Genomic DNA, 19,186 nt, shown 5'->3' with positions numbered 1-19,186 from the left:
GGATGCATTTCCCTGTTTCCGGCAGTTTGGGGAAAGACCCAAAAGGCAATGCTCAGCGGGCCTCTCCTCCCCTTTTCTGAACGCAGGGACCCCCTGGCGTGTGGGGCAGGAGGGGAGCCAGGCTGGAGGGGGTGAATTCGCGTAACGTTCACCCCTTAAAGTCATGACTCGAGAGGGCTATTCTTTAGGGGGTTTGCAGCGGGCGCGCTTCCCGCATCCTCCCCGCCAGGCCCTGATTACTGGATGGGTCTTTATGAAAGCGTCCCCGCTGCTTGTCCCCTAGTCTTGGGCCTGCGCCGGCCCAGGACTGCTGTGTGGGATACTGAGCTCCATCTGGTCCCAGGGAATCCATAAACAGGTTGCTTTCTACCCTTTCCCGACACCCCTTCCCCTCCGGGTTGCTCTAACGAGGTTAAAGGAGGTCGGAGGCTCGGGCCAGGGGCCGTGGCGAGCCCGGATCCCGGGCCGAAGGACCCTGAGCCCCTGCGACGCCCGTTAGTGCGCGCGCGCGCCCCTGCTCCCGCAGCCCCCGGGCCTCGGCTCGCTGGTGCGAAACGCTCGGCGCCGCGCCGCTACCCCGCGCCCGGCGCCCGGCCAGCCCGCCGCGCGCGGCTGTCTCCCCCCAGCGGCCGTGGCGTGTCGCCGCGGGAGCCGGGCGGCGGGCGGGCGGCGGGGGCGGCGCGGCGCAGGCAAGCCCGCGGCTCCGCCCCGCGCCCCCCACCCCCCCGCGCCACGGCCGGCAGGGCCGCCCCCTCCGCGCCGCGCTCGGCTCAGACGGAGCGGCCCCCTCTGCAATGTCAGCAGCCGCAGCGGCGGCGACGCGAGCGGCAGCGGCTGGGGCCCCGCGGTAGCCGCCAGCGCGGCACGGCGGGCGCGCACGGCGCGAGCCCGCGGCCACCTCGCCGCCTCCGGGGCGCCGCGGGCGGTTCTGCGCGCCGCGGCGCTCGGACTCGAGGCCAGCCCCGTGCGGCCGCGCACAAAGGACGGCGGACCCCGGGCTCCGGGGGCTGCGCCCAGGGGCCGGCCGGGACACGGCCAGCCGCGCCGCGCCCGCTGCACGCCGGCCCGCGCCAGGCGGCCGGAGCCCGAGCCGGAGCGGGCCCCGCCATATGACAGCGGCGAAGCAGCGGCCGGCGAGCGCGCGTGCTGCCCACTCGGCTGCGCCACGGCCGCCGGCGCCGGGGGTGGCCCGCGCCGCGCCCCGCTGAGGGCTCGTCCGTCGCCGCCGCCCCGCGCCCCCCGCGCCCCGGCTGGCGGGCTCCGCGGGCAGGAGCCGAGGGGAGCGCCCCGCCGGCGCCGAGCCTAAAATGGCCACGCTGCTCCGCAAAATCGGGCTCATCCGCCTGCACAACCGGGACACCGAGGACCCCAAGCACCACCACAACCACCGCGGCGGCGGCGGCCCGCAGAGCGCGTCGCTGCGCGGCAAGGGCGGCGCCAAGAGCGGCGGCCACAAGCAGCCCCAGCAGCACCCCCCCGGCGGCGCGGGCGACGCGAGCCCGGGGCCCGGCAAGGGCAAGGGCAAGCGCGCGGCGGAGCCGGCCCCGCGCGACAAGCCGCCGCCGCCGGCCGCGGGCGCGGCGGGGGCGGCGGGCGCCGGGGGCCCCCGGGAGCGGGCGGCGGGCGCCAGGGCGGGGCCGGGGCCGGCGGCGGCGGCGGCGGCGGCGGCGGCGGGGGGCGGCAGCCTGGTGCCCGCGGCGCGCCAGCAGCACTGCACGCAGGTGCGCAGCCGGCGGCTCATGAAGGAGCTGCAGGACATCGCGCGCCTCAGCGACCGCTTCATCTCCGTGGAGCTGGTGGACGAGAGCCTCTTCGACTGGAACGTGAAGCTGCACCAGGTGGACAAGGACTCGGTGCTGTGGCAGGACATGAAGGAGACCAACACCGAGTTCATCCTGCTCAACCTCACCTTCCCCGACAACTTCCCCTTCTCGCCGCCCTTCATGCGGGTGCTCAGCCCGCGCCTGGAGAACGGCTACGTGCTGGACGGCGGCGCCATCTGCATGGAGCTGCTCACGCCGCGCGGCTGGTCCAGCGCCTACACCGTGGAGGCCGTCATGCGCCAGTTCGCCGCCAGCCTGGTCAAGGGCCAGGTAAGGCGGGCGGGCCGGCGGGGAGGGCGGGGCGCGGGCGCCGGGCGGCCTCCTCCAGCGCCGGCGGCGACGGGGCGACGCGCCGGGCGCCTGGGCCCGCGTCCCGGACTGCGGTCCTCCCGCCCCTGCAGTCCCCCCGGGTCTCGGGCTCCGCGGCTTGTCGCCCGCGCTCCCCGGCTCGGCGAGGCGGCCGTTCGCTTACCGCCCGGCTTTCCCCCGCGCCCCCCGCTGCCTTTCTCCGCTGTTTCCTGGGCGCCTGACCCCTCCCTTCTTCCCTCGCGCCCCATCCCTGCACCCTCTGTCCTTTATGGCTTTCTCCGCTCCCCATCCAGCTTTTTCTCCCCAGTCCTTGCCCTCCACCATCTCCCCCATCTCCTCTTCCTCCCTCCCTTTCCTCCATCCCAGCCCCGCTTAATCTCCCCCTCTGCTCGCCCCTCCCACCCACCCTTGCCCCTCATCTACTTCTCCGCATTTTGGACCCCCATGATCTCCTGAGGGTGCAACTTTACATGTACCTCAGGATCTGAATGCCCGAGGGAGTTTATCACTCCCCTCCCCGCGCGCGCGCACACACACACACACAGGAAGCTCTCCTCCCCAACATCTCAGAGGGGTGCTGTGCGGGTGGGGTGCTCTGCGGAGACCTGGCCTGCTGGTGAATCTGCTCCCCTGCTCTGCTGGCTCCTTCTGAGCGGCATCTAGGGCAAAGGTGAAAATTGCGCCTTTCAGAAATTTCACTGGAAAAGCAGAGGTGTGGTTTCAGTGGCTCCTTAAGTGACAAGGCCAGACTCTGTCAAGGAAATGCCTGGCACCTGCCCCCTTCCAGAACCACCACCTCTGCTCCCGGTCTCTCTCAGATCTGTTTCTTCCCTGGGTTTCCTCATGCCTCCAGGAGTTAAATCCTTTATCAGGACTAAAGATTTTTAACTAAGTGGTGAAATGCGGGCCAGGAAGGGGGGTGGGAGCTGGATGCCTGAGTCTTCTTGCCTATTGCACCAGAGGGCAGCTTTGCCAAAAGAAATCCAGGGAACCTGAGAGCAAAGAATGAATGGATCTTCTGAAATGTGTTCCCACCTGGCTGCAGAAAGGGGCATGATGGTTTTGTCTTTCCACACTGTGTGCTCTTGATCGTGCTTGAGTTGGTTGATATTTTCTCCAAATCAATAGTAAACAGCTAATAGAATCATATTTTTATATGGGCAATTGTAGATTTATGGAGAATCGTTGTTTTGTTTAGAAGACCCTGAATGACCTCTCGATTTGATCATTCTGCAGCCAGCGTATCAGAAGTCATCAGTCCCCTGTCACCTGCCTCTGTCCTTTTTACTGCAGGGTCTTTCACACTGTTCAAATCGTACTTGTTCTGCCAAGTTCACTGAAGGTGGAGCCCCTGGGATTCCACTCAAATAGCATCCTAACTCCAGTGGAGGAGTTAGGTCAAGAATGAAGTCTTTTGTTACCAAGTAACTATCCTGCCAGTCTATCTTTTCTGGGATTTAGGTTCCACTTATTTCTTGAGTTAGGAAAAGGATGGATATGACAGCTCTGGAAAGACATCTTTAACTGAGAGAGCTTTAATGCTTTAACGTGAGAGGTTCATTCTGAATTCTTTCCGTTCAATGCTGGCTCTGATGTAAGATACTGACATTTAATACGAACCACAGGAATGGGGGGGTCACTTTATTTTTTGAACAGGATTTATACAAATGATGTGGAAGAATATTCTGCAAAATGCCTTTGTTATCTGTGTCTTAAATCATTGCTAATCAGAACTCTCTGGAATAGTCTCTTACCTTCTTTTGTTCTCCACAGTGAGATGAGTTTAGGGACCAGGGGACGAGGAATGTCGTTTTGCCTTACAGGGCCACAGAATCGTGACATTTTAGGTTTGGAAGAGATCCTAGACATCCCTTGGATCACAGCCTACATTTTGAAAGATGTAGGAAAATAAAAATTTCAAGTGGGAAATGAGGAAGTTTCTTAAAAAGAGATATATCTTTGTAAATTAAATGGTTTCCACGTTTAAATTAACATTATGCATAATAGTTGAATGCGTGCCTGTGCACTTCTCTTAAAATAAGCAGATCCTTGGGTCTATATTCCTTTCCTGCATAATTCAAATTAAGAGTCTTGCACACAGTTTGCAAGCTAGAGACTTCAGTGTTTAAAGTAATTATCAACATTTTTATTTATTATTTTCAGAATCTCACTTAATTGAACTCAGGGCCCTCCACCAAGCATATTGTATTATCAGCTGTTCTAAATTCTAGTGTATGAAAGATCTAAACCGAAGGGAAGAACGCAGCGACTTATGAAAACACCAGTTCAGTTTCTTTGCATTTTCTGCGCTGACTTCAACACCCAAAAGACACTGGTGTGGGATACACATAACCTCTCCAGAATGCAATGTGAGAATACGAGTAATGAAGTCATAACGCTTCAAGATTCTGTATGCAAAGGGATTCTAATAGTGTTTCAGGGACCTGAGCATTTCCTCTTATGAAGTCCCTGCCTGCAGATTGTTCAGTGCACATACTGTAGTTACCAAATTATTTCCATAGTTAAAGGTAATAGGCTTTGGGAAAGGAATCAAAGTACCTGATTAGGTATTCAAAGAGAACTGGGACGGCTACCAAACCAATAATTAGTTTAAAAGAAAGAATCATTCTCTTCTAGTTCAGTTCCTCCATCTGTTGGTATTTCTTTTTTAGGATTCGTTTTTCTTAAGCGACAAAATTAAGAAAGCCTTGTTTTCCTCTTGCATAACTACTCAGCTTAACTTTCTGAATTGAGGATGCACTAAGTTGATTTTCTTTCTATCCCTTCAGAGAAATCGTAAAATCTTTTAAAGGTTTCATTGGTAATAGTAGCAAAAGATTTGCTTAACAGTTTCGTGCACAAAATAAAAAGTTTGGGGTTATCACATGGTATGATAAATTCAGTCACTTCACGAGACTTTACCTGACTGTTTGGCCCATGTTATCAATCTCTTCAGTGCTGCTTTATGGATTGTGGTTGTTTTAAATGAAATTCGTATATGTTGCTTGTATGCTGTATTCTATACAGAGGTCGTGACACACCTGCCTTGCCTGTTTATTGTCTATTACTAAAATCCTTCTTTTGACTTAATGGAGACGTTTTTGGTAATTCTTTTGGTTTTCTGCAATTGAATGAAAAATCCCCATACTTTTAAAGTGAACTGGTGAAAATGTTAAAACTTTGGGCCATTATTTATATCCTTTATCATTTACTGAACCAAAAGAAGAAGATCCCTAGCTCTAGGCTAGGATTTTCCACATTCAGAAGCAGTAAGATGTTGGTCAGTTGCAGTGTGAGCGCTGTGTTTGCACCTAGTAGATAGCCCCACGGGTGGACCCATTTGCGGAGATTTCCGAGAACAGGCTCTGGAAGCCTAGGCTCACTAGCACTGATGTTGGAGGGGCCTGGCCTGGGAAGTGCGGTGGAGTTCCCTGGCTCATACACCGGGTTTGGAGCCTGGGATCATTGAATGACTGCACAGAGAGCCTCTATTTGCAGTTGTTCGAGCAGAAGGGTCCCCAAAAAGCCGTTCGAGGGGGGCTGTAACTCAGCGTTCTGTTTTCTCATCACCGTACCTCCTGAGTGTCTCCTTTGCAATTAGTTAGACGTCGCCAGGGGCAGGGAACCAGACGGCTCTTGGAAAGCTGTCCCTCACTCCTCCTCTGCTTTCCCAGAGCCAGCTGCACGACGCAAGCCAGCAGGCAGCCACCGTGGCTAACTGCCAGGCGCCCCTCGCCGGGCCCCGCCGGCTAAGCGAGCGCCGAGTCCGCTTCACCTGACTCGGTGCCCCTCTTCCGACGGTCTTTGTACAGGGAGGGAACTATAGCTCCACACAGCCACGTGAAACCAGTACGTCTTGTTCTGATTCTAGCAATGAGTGCCAAGGCGCTGGAAAGCGAGCCCCGGTCGTGAAGCCGGTCAGGAAGGGCAGAGTCAAGCCGGGGGCCGCCTAAGCTGCTGGCTGTCCCCGGGCAGTGGTCCGCTCCCTGCGGCCAGCGCGATAACCGTGTGTGTCTGCCGAGAACAGATACCCGGTCAGGCGTCAGCAGAACGGCGAGAACGGCGGCACTGAAACATGCTCAGATCTTAGTGTTCGAACTCCAAACTGGTAAGCGATTCAGAGTTAGTCTCAGAGTTAGACTCAGAGTTAGTCTCTGGGATCTTTGAGTAATGGAAGATGGCAGGTGTCAGAATGTGGTAGAAAAGGAACGGGCTCTGCACATTGGCCCTCTGATGAGACGGTGCATCTCTTGAGCTCGACCTCAGGACTTCAGGCGCCGTGCATCATGAGTGTCGCTGAGAATTGTGCGCATACACGTGCACACACACAAATACCACCTTCTTCAGAACGTCTTCCGAAGTACGAGGCCTAGGAACGGCATTTTACTTAGGACTGTGACATCTCCAGTTCTGGTCAGAAAAGGCGATGAAGGTGACCAGCCCTTTGGGTCCCAACGTGTATTGGCTTCCAAGCTATTGTCATTGACACACGGTTTGAAGGCCTGCGTTAGTCTGCTTCGGCTGCTGGGTGGCGTAACCAGCAGAAATTCGCGGTCTCACAGTTCTGGAAGGCAGCCTTCGGAAATCAGGTGTCAGCAGGGCAGGGCTCTTGTGAGGCCGTGAGGGAGAATCTGTCCCCAGGCCGCGGTCTGTGGCTGAGAGATGGCTGTCTCCTTCCTGTGTCTTCAGAGGCTTGTCCCTCTCTGCGTGTCTGTGTCCTAATTTCATAAGGACACCAGTCGTATTGGATTAGGGCCCACCCTAACGACATCAGCTTAACCTGATCACCTCTGTAAAGACCCTGTCTCCAAATAGTCACATTCCGAGGCTCGGGGGATGAGGACTCCAACACGGGAATTGTGTGGGGCCACAGTGCAGCCCAGAACAAGCCGAAACAGGAATTTTGTAACTAATTCAGCCTCCCAGAGGCTTTGGCTGGTTTGCAAAGTAGTGTAAGTGAAGCCACTTCCTGTGAACACAGGACCAAACTGAGGAGGGCCCAGCAGGACCAACTTGGAACAGAGTTGGCAGCCCCTATAGGGGGAAGCGGTGGGGGGAGGGGAGAGTGTCATCAGTGACAGCCAGGGGGTGGGTGAAGCCATGGGTTCAACGAGCAGAATGCATTGGAGAGGAGTCCTTATGAGTCACTCTGTCATTTTGTCCTGTGCCAAGTGTAGGTGACAGAGATAACTGCCCACCCAGGATGACTCTGCAGCTTGAAGTAGCCATGTGCTTGACTGTTTGAAGAAAAAATAGCTTGTTCTGATATCAAGTAGGACGGGCAGGAGGACACAGACAGGACTCTGTATCCTAAAAATAGCCCCATGCCAAGTTGGCGGGCTCCCATAGCTCGCTCCCTGGGATTGCACAGCCTGTGGCTGAGGGCATGGTTAATAATAGGAGCGACTCACTTCACCCTGAGCTGGGGACCTTCGAGAATCTGAATTTGCGAGAGGAGAATGTCAATGCGTTTCTGTTTATTTTTCTGATTTAGATGAAGGGATGTGAGAGGTTTGTTTTTCTAGTTAAAGGACAGCATAGTTTGGGTGGGCGGTTATCTGTTAATAGAAAATGCCAATAAGTAACAATATTTCAAAGTTCATTTTAAAGCCTGAGGCCCACAGCCGAGAGTTCTGCCCTTTCCTTCCCTAGGAACAGGCATGTATGGATCCATGTTTACACGTAAGGCAGACCCAGCCCGGCCACTTTGGGGATCCCTAAGGAACCAGCAACACGGCTTTCGTGCTGGTTTGGTTTGGTTTTGTTCTAAAGCACCCACTGATAGTGGGTTCTTGGAGCTGTATTTCAGATCTGGTGAAAGTGTGACCTTCGCTGGGTTGGCAAGGTAATGGGGAGGTGAGAAGGAGGGATGGTGGCAGGTGTAACTTCTTTCCTCTCTGCCAGGGGTTCTTAGCCCCCCGGTAAATTAGATGTCCAGGGAGGGTTGAAATTATTCCAGGGCTGGGACCCGACCCTCAGAGAGTGGGACGTCATGGGTCTAGAGTCGGGCCCCGGTAGAGGCTTGGAAAAACTCCCGTGTGAGTCTAATGTGTGGCTGGAGTTGAACAAGCCACCGAGGACCAGGACATGTCCACTTTCTGCGTACACAGGACCTGCAGGTGGCAGGGATGTAATCGACCTCTCACCTTCCCTCCCCCCGCCTTGGTGGACTCGCTGTCCTGGGCCACCCCTGGCAGAGCCCCCTGGAAGCCCTCGTTTTTAGAAGAGCCAACACAAAACCAAGCCCTTCCTCCCTGGACTGAGGGGGAGTGCGGCCCCGGGAGAAGGGCGTGTGCTCGAGAGAGTTCACTGACCCATTAGACACAGCTGGGAGGGCTCGGGAGCTCAGACTACCCAGAGGTAACCAGTAGGAACTAACCAGTTCTTACGGCACGGGATTGAGTGCCTACAGACTACTGTATACTAGACATTTCCTGGGTACACAGTGGTGCCTAAGACTCACACCAAGTGCCTGCCACGGAGAAGTACCCAGTGGGGACAATGAGAAACCCATTCATCTTTGTCTTCGGCATGCCAGGGCCATGCCAGTCAGACCTTGCATGGATACGTGCCCATTCGTTGAGTATCCATGGACCTGACCGCTGGCAGTGGCCCATGTGTGCACTGGGGACTTGCGAGAGGTGGAGTCCTGGGGTCAGAAGGGTCTTCAAACCTTCTGCGTGATGTTCGCAGAGGGAACATTCTCCTTACAGGTGGGTGGGACCCCAGCGTTCAGGGCTCGCCTGTGTTTCTGAGTGTTGCCAAGAAATAGGAAGATCAGGCATTCCAAAAACACACAAAGGAGTCATTGTAATGGCAGAAATGTTTCCAGTAACCTCCACGCTTTCCTACCCAGCAAGTCAGCAGACTACAATAAGGGTTAATTGTTCACTAATTCTGCCTCATCACACTTCATTCATGTGTTTGTTCATTCATTCCTTCCTTCGGCACCCATTTGTGGAGGGTCTACCATACCGTGGCCCCCGCAGCCATGATGCCCCTGGTGTTCCCGTGGCACTCCTTCACCATTCTATGTGTCATCCCCGGCCCTCCTCCTGGCCGGCTCCCTGCCCAGCCAGGGGGGGAGTAAGCGGTGCAGGAGGACCCAGGATCCCAGATTGAGAACGTTGGGGGACGAAACTGATTTGGGACCCACTGAGGGGCAAAGGACTGGAAGTAGAGGGCAGGGCATGATCGTGGAGCCGAGAGAAGTCACCAGACCTACCTCTTGCCCACACAACAGGCCTGGGAATGGGCAGGGAGCAGGATAAATGGGCACTCTTCCTTTCATGTTTTCCCACCTGCCTTTTCTTCTCCACCTGCTCTCCTGCCTCATTAGATGCTTGTCACCTCCTGCTTGGACTCCTGCAGTGCCCCACCCAGTCTCTCTGTCCCCTTCTGTCCTCCCTGCTGCAGCCTTGCTGGCTCCTCCAAGACACAGACCTGGCGCTCTCACATCCTTCATTATGACCCTTATGGAATACCCCACAAGCCCCCAGGTGCTATCCACGCAGGGTGGCCTGACCCACCTGCCCTGGCCCCAGGGAGGTCTACCCTCTCCCAGCCCCTCCCAGCCCTTAGCTCACAGGCCAGCTCCCTCCCCAACATTCACCCGGTGAGACCCAGGCCCTCTTCTCCAGGACCTCACATTTTCCGGAGGACACTCTTCTCTGTCCTTGTCCTGCTAGACTACATTTACATATGACAACTGTATTGCCCCTCCCATTGCACAATGCCCACGCATCCTGTGTGCCAAGTGAATTGTTGGTCACGCAACTTCCTGATCCGAGCAGACATCCCATTCCCTTCGCTTTGTCCCTGGTTGCACAAAAAGATTGTGACTATGGATTAGGTACTCACTATGAACAGGCTGCTGTAATTTCTGAAAAACTCGAGAAAGAAATGCTTTTTGAATATAATTGCTACATTGGTGAACAACTCAGATTGAAGAAATTACTACTGTAAAAATAATTTCTGTAGTATAAATACTAATTCTCCATCACAATATTTGGCAGGCAGTCCCGAGAGTTTTTTATTATTATTATTAAAAGTTCTTTGATGAGAGAGGTAAGGAATTACTATCTTAGGATGGATTAGGTTACATTTTAAGTTGAAAGGTACTCAGCTCACTTGGGAATCAAAGGAAGAATTTACATAAAAATATTAAGGTTGCTTTCTGTTTTTTGATCTTGAAAATCAGACATTTCCAAAAATCAGAATATGGAGTTACAGTATTGATTATATATTGGTTATAATAAAAAGCAGTTATTACTATTTTATAAATCTGGATGTGTTGTGCACATAATTATTAAAACAATTATTTTTGCCTTGTTGACACATATGAATTAGGGTGAATTTTGAGTGTCAGGCTGGATGCCCATTTTGCTTCCCAGGAGACACCAGTCAGAAATGGGATGTAATGGTACAAAATAAATATTAATTGCTGCAAGGATTAATCTGTGTTGAGGTCTTTCAGGATAATGACATACCCTACTTCACTCTGCTTCCCAGCCAGGGAAATGTAGAAATATTATGGAGGAAACTTGGAATTGAATTTGTTACAAGCTTAAATTCATTGTAACTAGTTGAATATTATAAGCCTTTAAAATGTAACTTTTAAAAGTCATCAGATTACCAAAATAATAATTGCTTTCATCTCCCTTTGTGCACGGGGGCTGCTTCTCAGGGAAGCTTGCTCTTCAGCATTGCACCCACAGGCAGAGAACACTCCCCTGGGCTGGGAGCCCCTGCAGTCCTACCTGGGGAAAGCAGAGCACACTGGGGTAGGGTTCTGGGGACGTGCCCTCCGCCAACCTGAAACTAGCACAGAGGAGCCTCCCAGAGTGGCCCCAGCAACCCCACCCCTCACAGAGCTGCTCATTTCTTGTTGATCACTTGTACAATGTATATGGTGAAACACCATCATCTTAGCTCATGGAAGACAGTTTCTCTAACTGTAGGATCCACCAGTGGAGTTATATAAAGCTTAAAGGAAATTATTATCATTCATAAATAAACCAGACCTAATAAAAAGTGAGTGTGAAGTCTGCTGGATTGAATTAGGTGATTTTTTAAAGTGATTTTGTTGAAAGAAGAATACTGGCCTCTGCCTTCTCATGGTCAGGAAAGATAAAGGTCTCTTGTTGGTTATTCTCCCAATGGGTCAGAGAGGAACCAGAGACCTCAGAACCCCTTCCTGCCAACTCTGTCTCTGATGAGGCCTACTGAATGCCCCCTTTGGCATCTGGGGAGACCCGTGGACCCCTCCTCAGAATAATTTTTTTTTAACGCACAAAATAAAACTCACAGAATTTCAAAGGAAATCAATTATATTGAAATACATTATGACATTTTTTAAAGTGTTGGACTAAAATAGGACATTAAGAAGCACATCTTTATTAACATATGTAATGTTGAGATCTAGAGACAGGTCTGACAGCTCCTATGATTGGACATAGCAGTGGCATTTCAAGATATCTACACCAACTGGAATGTGATTTTCTTTTAAAATCTTGTTTTCTGTTAGTGACAAAGTCAAGGCATTGCTAACACTGCTGGGGTTTGTTACCTTCAATCATAATTAAATGAAGTGCTGGATTGCAGTTAGGAGGTGGTGAAAACAAAGTCATTTTTTCCATCCAAGTTTAGGTACTCTTTTACCGTTGGGGATGCGGGCATGGCTCCAGGTCAGGAACCCCAGAGAGCGCATGGCTCTCGGTGTCCATTGCTCTCTTGGGAAAGCTCTGAAAGCTTATAATGCAGCTTCTGGCCAGAACACTGGGATTGAGGTTGAGGAGTCCAGCATGGATGTCAGTTCCACCATCATCCTGTTGGGTGGAGTGGGGATAAAGCCATGGACAGCAAGGCAAGCACAGGGCTCCCATGCCGTCCCTTCTTTCCAACCTGCTTTGCTGCTGGGCAGGTAGACACCTCCTCAAGCCTCAGATGCCTCACCTGAAGATGAGAAGTGTAACTCCATTTCCCAGGTGAATCGTAATGCCCAAAGGGACTGATGTACACAAGCGCCCCAAGCAGAGGAGCTGATCAGTAGCTGGTTCTTCCTCCACAGAAGTAGACTAAGTAGTGAAATAAACACACGAGGGAAGTATCACCAAAGACCCAGAATTGGACTCACATTCAGATCCATCACACACAAGGATCTGCTTTCATAACTTTTAGCATTTCAGGGCAATATTGACATGACTCTTGTCATGGCGTCTGTTGGTTTTCCATCCTTGAGTCATCATGCTCCGTGAGGAGCTGATTTCTGATCACAACCGTGACTGTTTATTGTCCAACCACAGGTCTGAGGACTATCGTTCATCTTTATGACTGCTCTCTTAAGAATCCTGTTTGTTATCAGTTTCATTAAATTAGCTTAATTTTCTTGGCGCTGCTAAGTGAAAAAATTACACACGAGAACATTATTTAATACATTTATTTCATCGTATCTCGGTGCACACAAAATGTTTTTGTTAGCCATTAAATATTGAGATGCTATCTTCATTACGGAATATGATGGCCACTGGAACACTTGGGCTACCATTTTGTTTCAAGATGAAGACCTGGCTCAGAAGTGAAATTTAAAGTTGTGTAAAATGCTGTGGACGCCAGCCGTGGCCACAGTTCAGCTAGATCACAGTTCTGTAATGCACAGAGAATTTCACTGTAGTCAGGCATGCTTTGCCTTTCTAAATACCTTCAGGAGAGGCCTTTCCTTCAGTGGAATTTAAGGGAAATCTAGTTGAAATGTTCAACCCACAGGATTTGCATTTTTTTCAGAAACCTCCGGGAGCGGATATGTGACATTGTGACTGTTGGAATCGAATCAACAGTGAAAACCGGTGTCTGCCTCACTTTCTCGTTGCTCAGTTAGGGCCCCGAGTGTTGGCCCCAAAACTAGGGTTAGTCTTCCTGAATTGGGTAGGAGAGCACCTGGATGTCTCCAGGATCCTTGTGACCCCTAAGACTCCGGTGGGAAGGAACAACATTCTCGAAAGGAGAGGGGATGGCGCAGGCTCGCTGATCCCCCAGGATCTATACGCTGTTTCTGTTGTACTCTTGATGATTTTCCCATAGTTGAGCCACACCGAAATCTGAAACCCAACCTCTGTGGTCATTAGAGGCCTGACTGTGCTCCACCCCGTGTTTCTCAGCCTGCTGCCCACACCAGTCTAAGAAGGGGTGTTCTTTTGTAAGTGAATCTGTAATATCTAAATCGGTGGATGGGCTTCGGTGGGTGTGGACCGTCTTTAGCATCATAGCGAGCAAACAGAAACAGTTCTACCCACTGTGGCTCAGACCGATTTTTCACATTTCTGTATATTTCTTTTTCTCTCCGGTCATCAACTCTTTTGGTTGAGATCGTGTCAGTTGCCCGATCCTAAGAAAATTATGAAAGGACCTCAGTCCACACCTTGGCCCCGACCACACACCCCTGCGTCCAGAGGCTTGCTGGTCTCCTGACCAGAGGTGCCACATGGTTCTCCAGGCTTCGCTGGAGGGACGAGCCAGCAGGCTGTGTGCTCGGTGTTAGTCAGCACTTGATGTTTGCCCTTGATGGGGCCGTAAGCTGCACGAGGGCAGATGCCCCTGTTTAACATTTAAGGCCTGTGGGAAAAGGGACAGAGGGTGCCACTTCAGACCTAGTCAAGGTCAGCACCCAACCAGGAAAGGCTCTCACACCCAGGCGTGGGAGGAGGTATAGGAAGGAGGGAGATGTCTCTAAGAGGCGTTAGTGCAGGGGGAAAGGTGTGAAGGTTCTGCCAACAGGTGCCGGCCAGGGGCAGCGTCTGGGGTGGGCTGGCAGGAGCAAGACAGACCCCCATCCCAGAGCATTGTTGGCATTCACCTTCACCATTTCCAGAGGCCTTCCACGGGCATGGCTTTCTGGAAGTGCAAGACAGGGAGGGATTCTAGCATGAGGAAGACGATGGGCTGGCAGCCAGGAGGGGCCAGGCAAATGCCTGTTTTCTAGAGCTCCCGCTGGTAACGTCATTGAACCAGGCCACTGCTTCTCAAGCAGGAACTGGGGACTTAGAATTCCAAGGCGCATCTTCTTCCCTCTCTATTGTCTCATTTCTGTAGCACCATCAAATAGGAGTTGTCAGAGACCCAAGTTTGAGAGACCACTGATTCGAGAGAAGGTGGCCTCCGTGAAGGCCTGGGCAGAAGCAGCTGGTGACAGGACCTGAGGAAGAAAGGAATGCCTTCACTTAGCGTGCACTCAGGACAGAATGGGCCTCATCCAAAATCCCTGTGGGGCCGCCCCCATAGGCCCAATGGAAACATCCACTCTGTGCTTTGAAATTAAGTTGCCCCAGGGCACTGGTGGTAGGGGGAGTGCAGGGTCCCCCACCCCCCCTCAGGCTCCATAGCTCCTCTCCTCTTTCGGGGCAGTGGAGGCCAAGGCCGAGAACACTGGGTCGTGGGACAGCAATTTGGTGAGTTCCATTTTTCTAATTTCCTGGTGTTCTGTTATGGAATTAAAATATTCGCTCTTCTTTAGACATAATCTCAGTATTGCTGCTACCTCACCTTGCTACCCCCAGGGTGCTCTGGGGGGCACCCTGAGGTGCTTCTCCGTGCCCCCCAACTGCTCCCCCAGGACCCAGGACCTAGCAGCTCAGACTCAGGGTGAGGAGGGGGGCCACAGCTGGAGGCCAGGAGCCAGCTCGAGTCCTACGTGGGAGTCAGCATGGAAACCCAAGACCTGGTCTCCCCACGAGCTCTTCCTGTACCACCTGATGCCCACTGGGACTTCCCAAGTTAACCCCCATCGGGCTTCAGTGAAAATGGAGTCTTGATTCATCATTTCCCCAACTTCAAACTCTCTCTTTCCACCTGTTCTGAGCATTTATCTAATCTAATCCACCGATGTGTTTATCACCTCCCGGCTCACTCCCCCTGTCGCCCTCTGCTGTTCAGGCCCTAAGGTAGCCTCCCCTCTGCTCCGTGTCCTCCCCTCTGCTCCTAGGTCCTCCCCTAGGCTCCCCATCCTCCCCTCTGCTCCCAGTCCTCTCCCCTGCCCCTTCCCCACCCTCTCAGGTCCCTGGACAGCAGGGAGGCTGGAAGGCGGTGAGCACTCTGACTGAGGGACTGGATTAGGGAGACCCAGCTCAGTGTCTTAGCAGTGGGTCTGCCTGTCCCTTCCGCTCCGCACGTCCTCCTCACACACTGGAACCGTCCATGAGAGGACTCAGTGAGCTGCCCCAGGCAGGAATTTGGCTTCCCCTCTGGCACCCCAAGGCCAAGTCTCCTGTTGGCATCCCAGCATCCATGCAAGCTCATCTGCACCTCACACCCTGCTGTCTCCCCTGTGCAAACCCCAGAACATTCTGCTCCCCGCTTGCTGGGCACATGCTTCCTCCAGCGATCCCTGCGGGGTCTTCCAGCCTGCAGAACGGGATCCCCCCCTGGGGAGCACCTCCCCATAAATGGAGCACCTACCCCCGGGGGAGCACCTCCACAGCGGAGGAGCACCGTGGTGGGGCTCCAGGGGGCACGTAGAGCCCAGGGAGACGGTCCAGCCCTGCAGCTGGTAGTCACTCCACAGCGACTGCAGAGAGACTGAGGTGATGACCTTCAGGTACTGCAGGATCATGAATCATCAAAGGAAGATTACGGGTGTTGAGTGCACTGTAATTTCAGTGTCAGGAAAGTGGACATTTTTAGCAATAAAACGACACTCAATCAAAAGACGTTCACTCGTTGACACCAAGTACCAAAATAATTTCGCCCCCAGCACCGTGTGCATCCCACATGACTTGAGTTTTCTTTTCTTCTCTCAACGCCAAATTTACTGGTCATGGTGATTCTGGAAAGGAGAATTGGTTTTATTGTTTTTGTTTTTAATCACGTGCCCTTGAAATGTCATCATCCTACTTGCCAGAAAACCCAGGAGGTGGACGCCTGACGGAAGCCAGGGTCTGGGCTGCAGAAGATAGTGAGGGACCCTGCTTCTCGTCCCTGGTTCATCCATCCTGTTCCCGGTGGTTGCTCCTTTTGTCCAGCAGTTTTAATGTGAAGGGTGTGATTTTAAGAACTTGTCCACCAACATCTCTTCCTTCGTTTCTTCCTGGCCTCGTCCTGATTGGAGGTTTCTGTGCCACTGTGTAAATTCACTCTGTCCCTCTCCCTCCCTCCCGCTCCCTTTCTCTCCCTCCCTCTTCCTCCTTTTCTCTCCCTCCCTCCTTCTCTCTTCTCTCCCTCCCTCCCTCCCTCTCCCTTTTCCTCCCTCCCTCCCTCTATCTCCCTCCCTTCCTGTCCCTTCCTCCTTCCTCCCTCCCTGTTTCCCCTCCCCCTGTCTCCCTCCCTCTCTCTGCTCCTCCCTCCCTCCCTCTCTCCCTTCCTCTGCCTTTCTCTCCTCCCCTCCTTCCCTCTGTCTCCCTCCCTCTCCCTCTCCCCTTTCTGTCCCTTCCTCCTCTCTCCCTCCCTTCCTCTGTCTCCTCTCCTCTCCTCCTTCCATTAGGCTGTAACTTTTCTGGTTGGAGCTTGTATTAGCCTGTATTATTATCTAAGGTTGCTGGGATCACAAGGTACCACAGACAGGTGGCTTTAACAACAGACATTTATGTTCTCATGATCTGGAAGCTGGAACATGGAGATCGAGGTGTGGGCAGGTTTGGTTTCCCCTGAGGCCTCTCTCCTTGACTGTCAACCCCCTCTTCTCCCTGTGTCCTCACCTGGGCGCCCCTCTATGTGGGTCTGTGTCCTGATCTCCTCTTACAAGGACACCTGTCAGATTGGACTGGGACCCCCCCCTCTCCACTCCCATGGCTTCATTTTACCTTAATCACCTCTGGAAAGATTCTGTCTCCAAATACAGTTAGATTCCAAGTCCTTGGGGGTTAGGACATCAACATATAAATATTGAGGACACAACTGAGCCCAAAACAGAACCTTTCTTTCAAAGCATGCACGAGTATCCACTGTGCCGTGAACTTGGAGTCTCACCTCCCTGGTTGCCAGGGGTCTGGTGCTGGGGCCACGCTGCCTTGGGGTCTTGCGTGGGATAACTGGGTTCCACTGAGCTCCTGTAACTTCACATTCCTCCTCATGAGTTCCAGCTTTTCCAGAACACTTTGTTTGTCTTGACTTTCCCAGAATGTCTTTCTTTTCTACTTTTCCTGATAATCATGATTGCCTTTATTTATTTATTTATTTTGAACTTAAGCAGGCTCCACGCCCAACATGCAGCCCAACACAGGGCTTGATCTCATGACCCTGAGATCAAGACCTGAGCTGAGATCGGAGTAGGTCGGTCGTTTAACCAACTGCACCACCCAGGCGCCCCTTGATTGTCTTTACTTCGCCATGCTTTCCTTTTCCTTCCCACCTGTAGGGACTCTTCTCCCTGTATTTTTATCCAGCTGGGGAGCAGGGGCCCCATCCATCCGCTGGGGCACTCCCCCCGGGCCCCCCATTCCTCGGCCCTATTTGTTCGGCCCCACGTGACTGGTTTGCAGTCTCCGTAGACGCCGCACCCCTGCTCCATGCCACTTTCCCCGTGTGTTCCGTGTTCTCACCTCTCTCTCTCCAGTCCATACTGTCTCAACAAGCCTGCCATCACTGGACTGTCCCCCGTCCTGTGGCTCCTCTCTGGCTCGTGTGTCTGTGTTCCTGTTCCCCCAGGATCTGTGTCTGCCTCAGGGGAGCCAGATCAGCTCAGTCCTGGGGGCAGGTGGCCGGGAGAGGGGACGCCCCAGCACATGCGTTTGTCTGGGGCAGCAGAGAAAGAGGATGTTGGGTGAATAAGAGGGTGTGGAGGGGGCAGGGGGTGCAGATAATTCAGGAGGACCAGAAGGTTGATGGTTATTTTAAACACCCGCTTGAGAGTGGGTGATCCAGGAACTCCACAGTAGTGGACGCCCAAAGATCAAAGCTAGAGTCAATATGTTTTAAGCCAATTGGTTTTTATTCTGAAACACCCAAGTGGATGTGTTTTTTAATCAAAAGTTACTTTTATCATTTTAGAGGTCCTCATCAAACCCAGATGTAGGATGCTTTCTGAAAGCCCTCAATTCCATTTTTAGAGTAATTTTACTCATTCAAATTAGAGTTGCATCAGGAAACGATTCTTAGTTGTTAATTTTATTGATCAAACTGTTTGAAACAAGCACTCGGCTGGTATTGGTGATACATGATGTCCATCGTAGAGTTTATGGGGAGAGTGGTTTGCACTTTGCATGCTTTCCTATTTTATTCAAAGAGGAATCCACCAAAATGTGCCCAAATCTCTCCACTGGCCTGCTGCCAAGACCCCAGAACAGGCAGGGATCCCCCTCCAGGAGGATTCCCCAGCAGAGCTAACAAAATTGACATGCAGAGACATGGCCCTCTCTCCCAGCTACCTTGGACTCCTTGTGGGGCTACAGTCCACCCTTAAAAAATCCCTCCTGTCTTGTCTTCCCAGAACTTTGGACCCTAGAGTAAGCATACTGGCTCTGTCACCAGCATTGGGGGGGTCGGTAGCAGCGTGATCTGAGGCTTCCCTGCAGCTCCTCAGTCACGAGCTCCTTATTTCTGTGTCTAGACTCACAGCTGACAGAGGCATCATTCCCACGCCCGACCACGGAGGCCCGCTGATCCCACAGTTTCCACGAGCAGAGGGCTTTTCCGTAAATGTCACAAATATCAGAGCCCAGCAAAATAGCAAAAGACTGGGTCCTTAATATATATAATCCAAGGCTTTTTATAAGATAAAAAGGCATATTAAAGTGTTTATGTAGTTTTCTTATTCAAACAGTATACACTTTGATGTTCACATTTTAATTTCAGGATGATATCCCTGACTTTCACAATATCATAATTAAAATGGTCTATAGGGTATTTTTTTTTCTTCCACTACATGCATTTAACCAAACAAAGCAATTAAGTGAGAAAGAAACTGATTTTCTCTGTTTCTGTTGACTTTGATCTGCCTTCTCGATTATAATGGTGTCTTAGGGAAATGGATAGCTCTAATGCAATTCAGTTTCACAGCATTTATTGAGTTGGAATCAGATGCCCTCCTGCAATGAAAGTGAAAACAGGAGACATCGTAGGTAGAGACT

At 52.4% G+C, this 19,186-nt stretch overlaps 1 protein-coding gene across 1 annotated transcript in view; it reads left to right on the top strand.

The window, feature by feature from the left end:
• The first annotated feature begins 794 nt into the window (after nucleotides 1-794).
• Nucleotides 795-19,186, top strand: part of UBE2QL1 (ubiquitin conjugating enzyme E2 QL1) — a 35,464-nt gene continuing 17,072 nt past the window's right edge. The window contains exon 1 of the mRNA XM_045863717.3: nucleotides 795-2,093. Coding sequence (XP_045719673.1) covers nucleotides 1,308-2,093 — 786 coding nt within the window. The 5' untranslated portion in view covers nucleotides 795-1,307. The remainder of the gene's footprint in view (nucleotides 2,094-19,186) is intronic.

The sequence above is a fragment of the Mirounga angustirostris genome, unplaced genomic scaffold (genome assembly GCF_029215605.1).
Source record: "Mirounga angustirostris isolate CCGP_5_RB_7025 unplaced genomic scaffold, mMirAng1.0.hap1 SCAF_7, whole genome shotgun sequence".
NCBI lineage: Eukaryota > Metazoa > Chordata > Mammalia > Carnivora > Phocidae > Mirounga > Mirounga angustirostris.
This window is presented reverse-complemented; position numbering and strand designations above follow the sequence as displayed.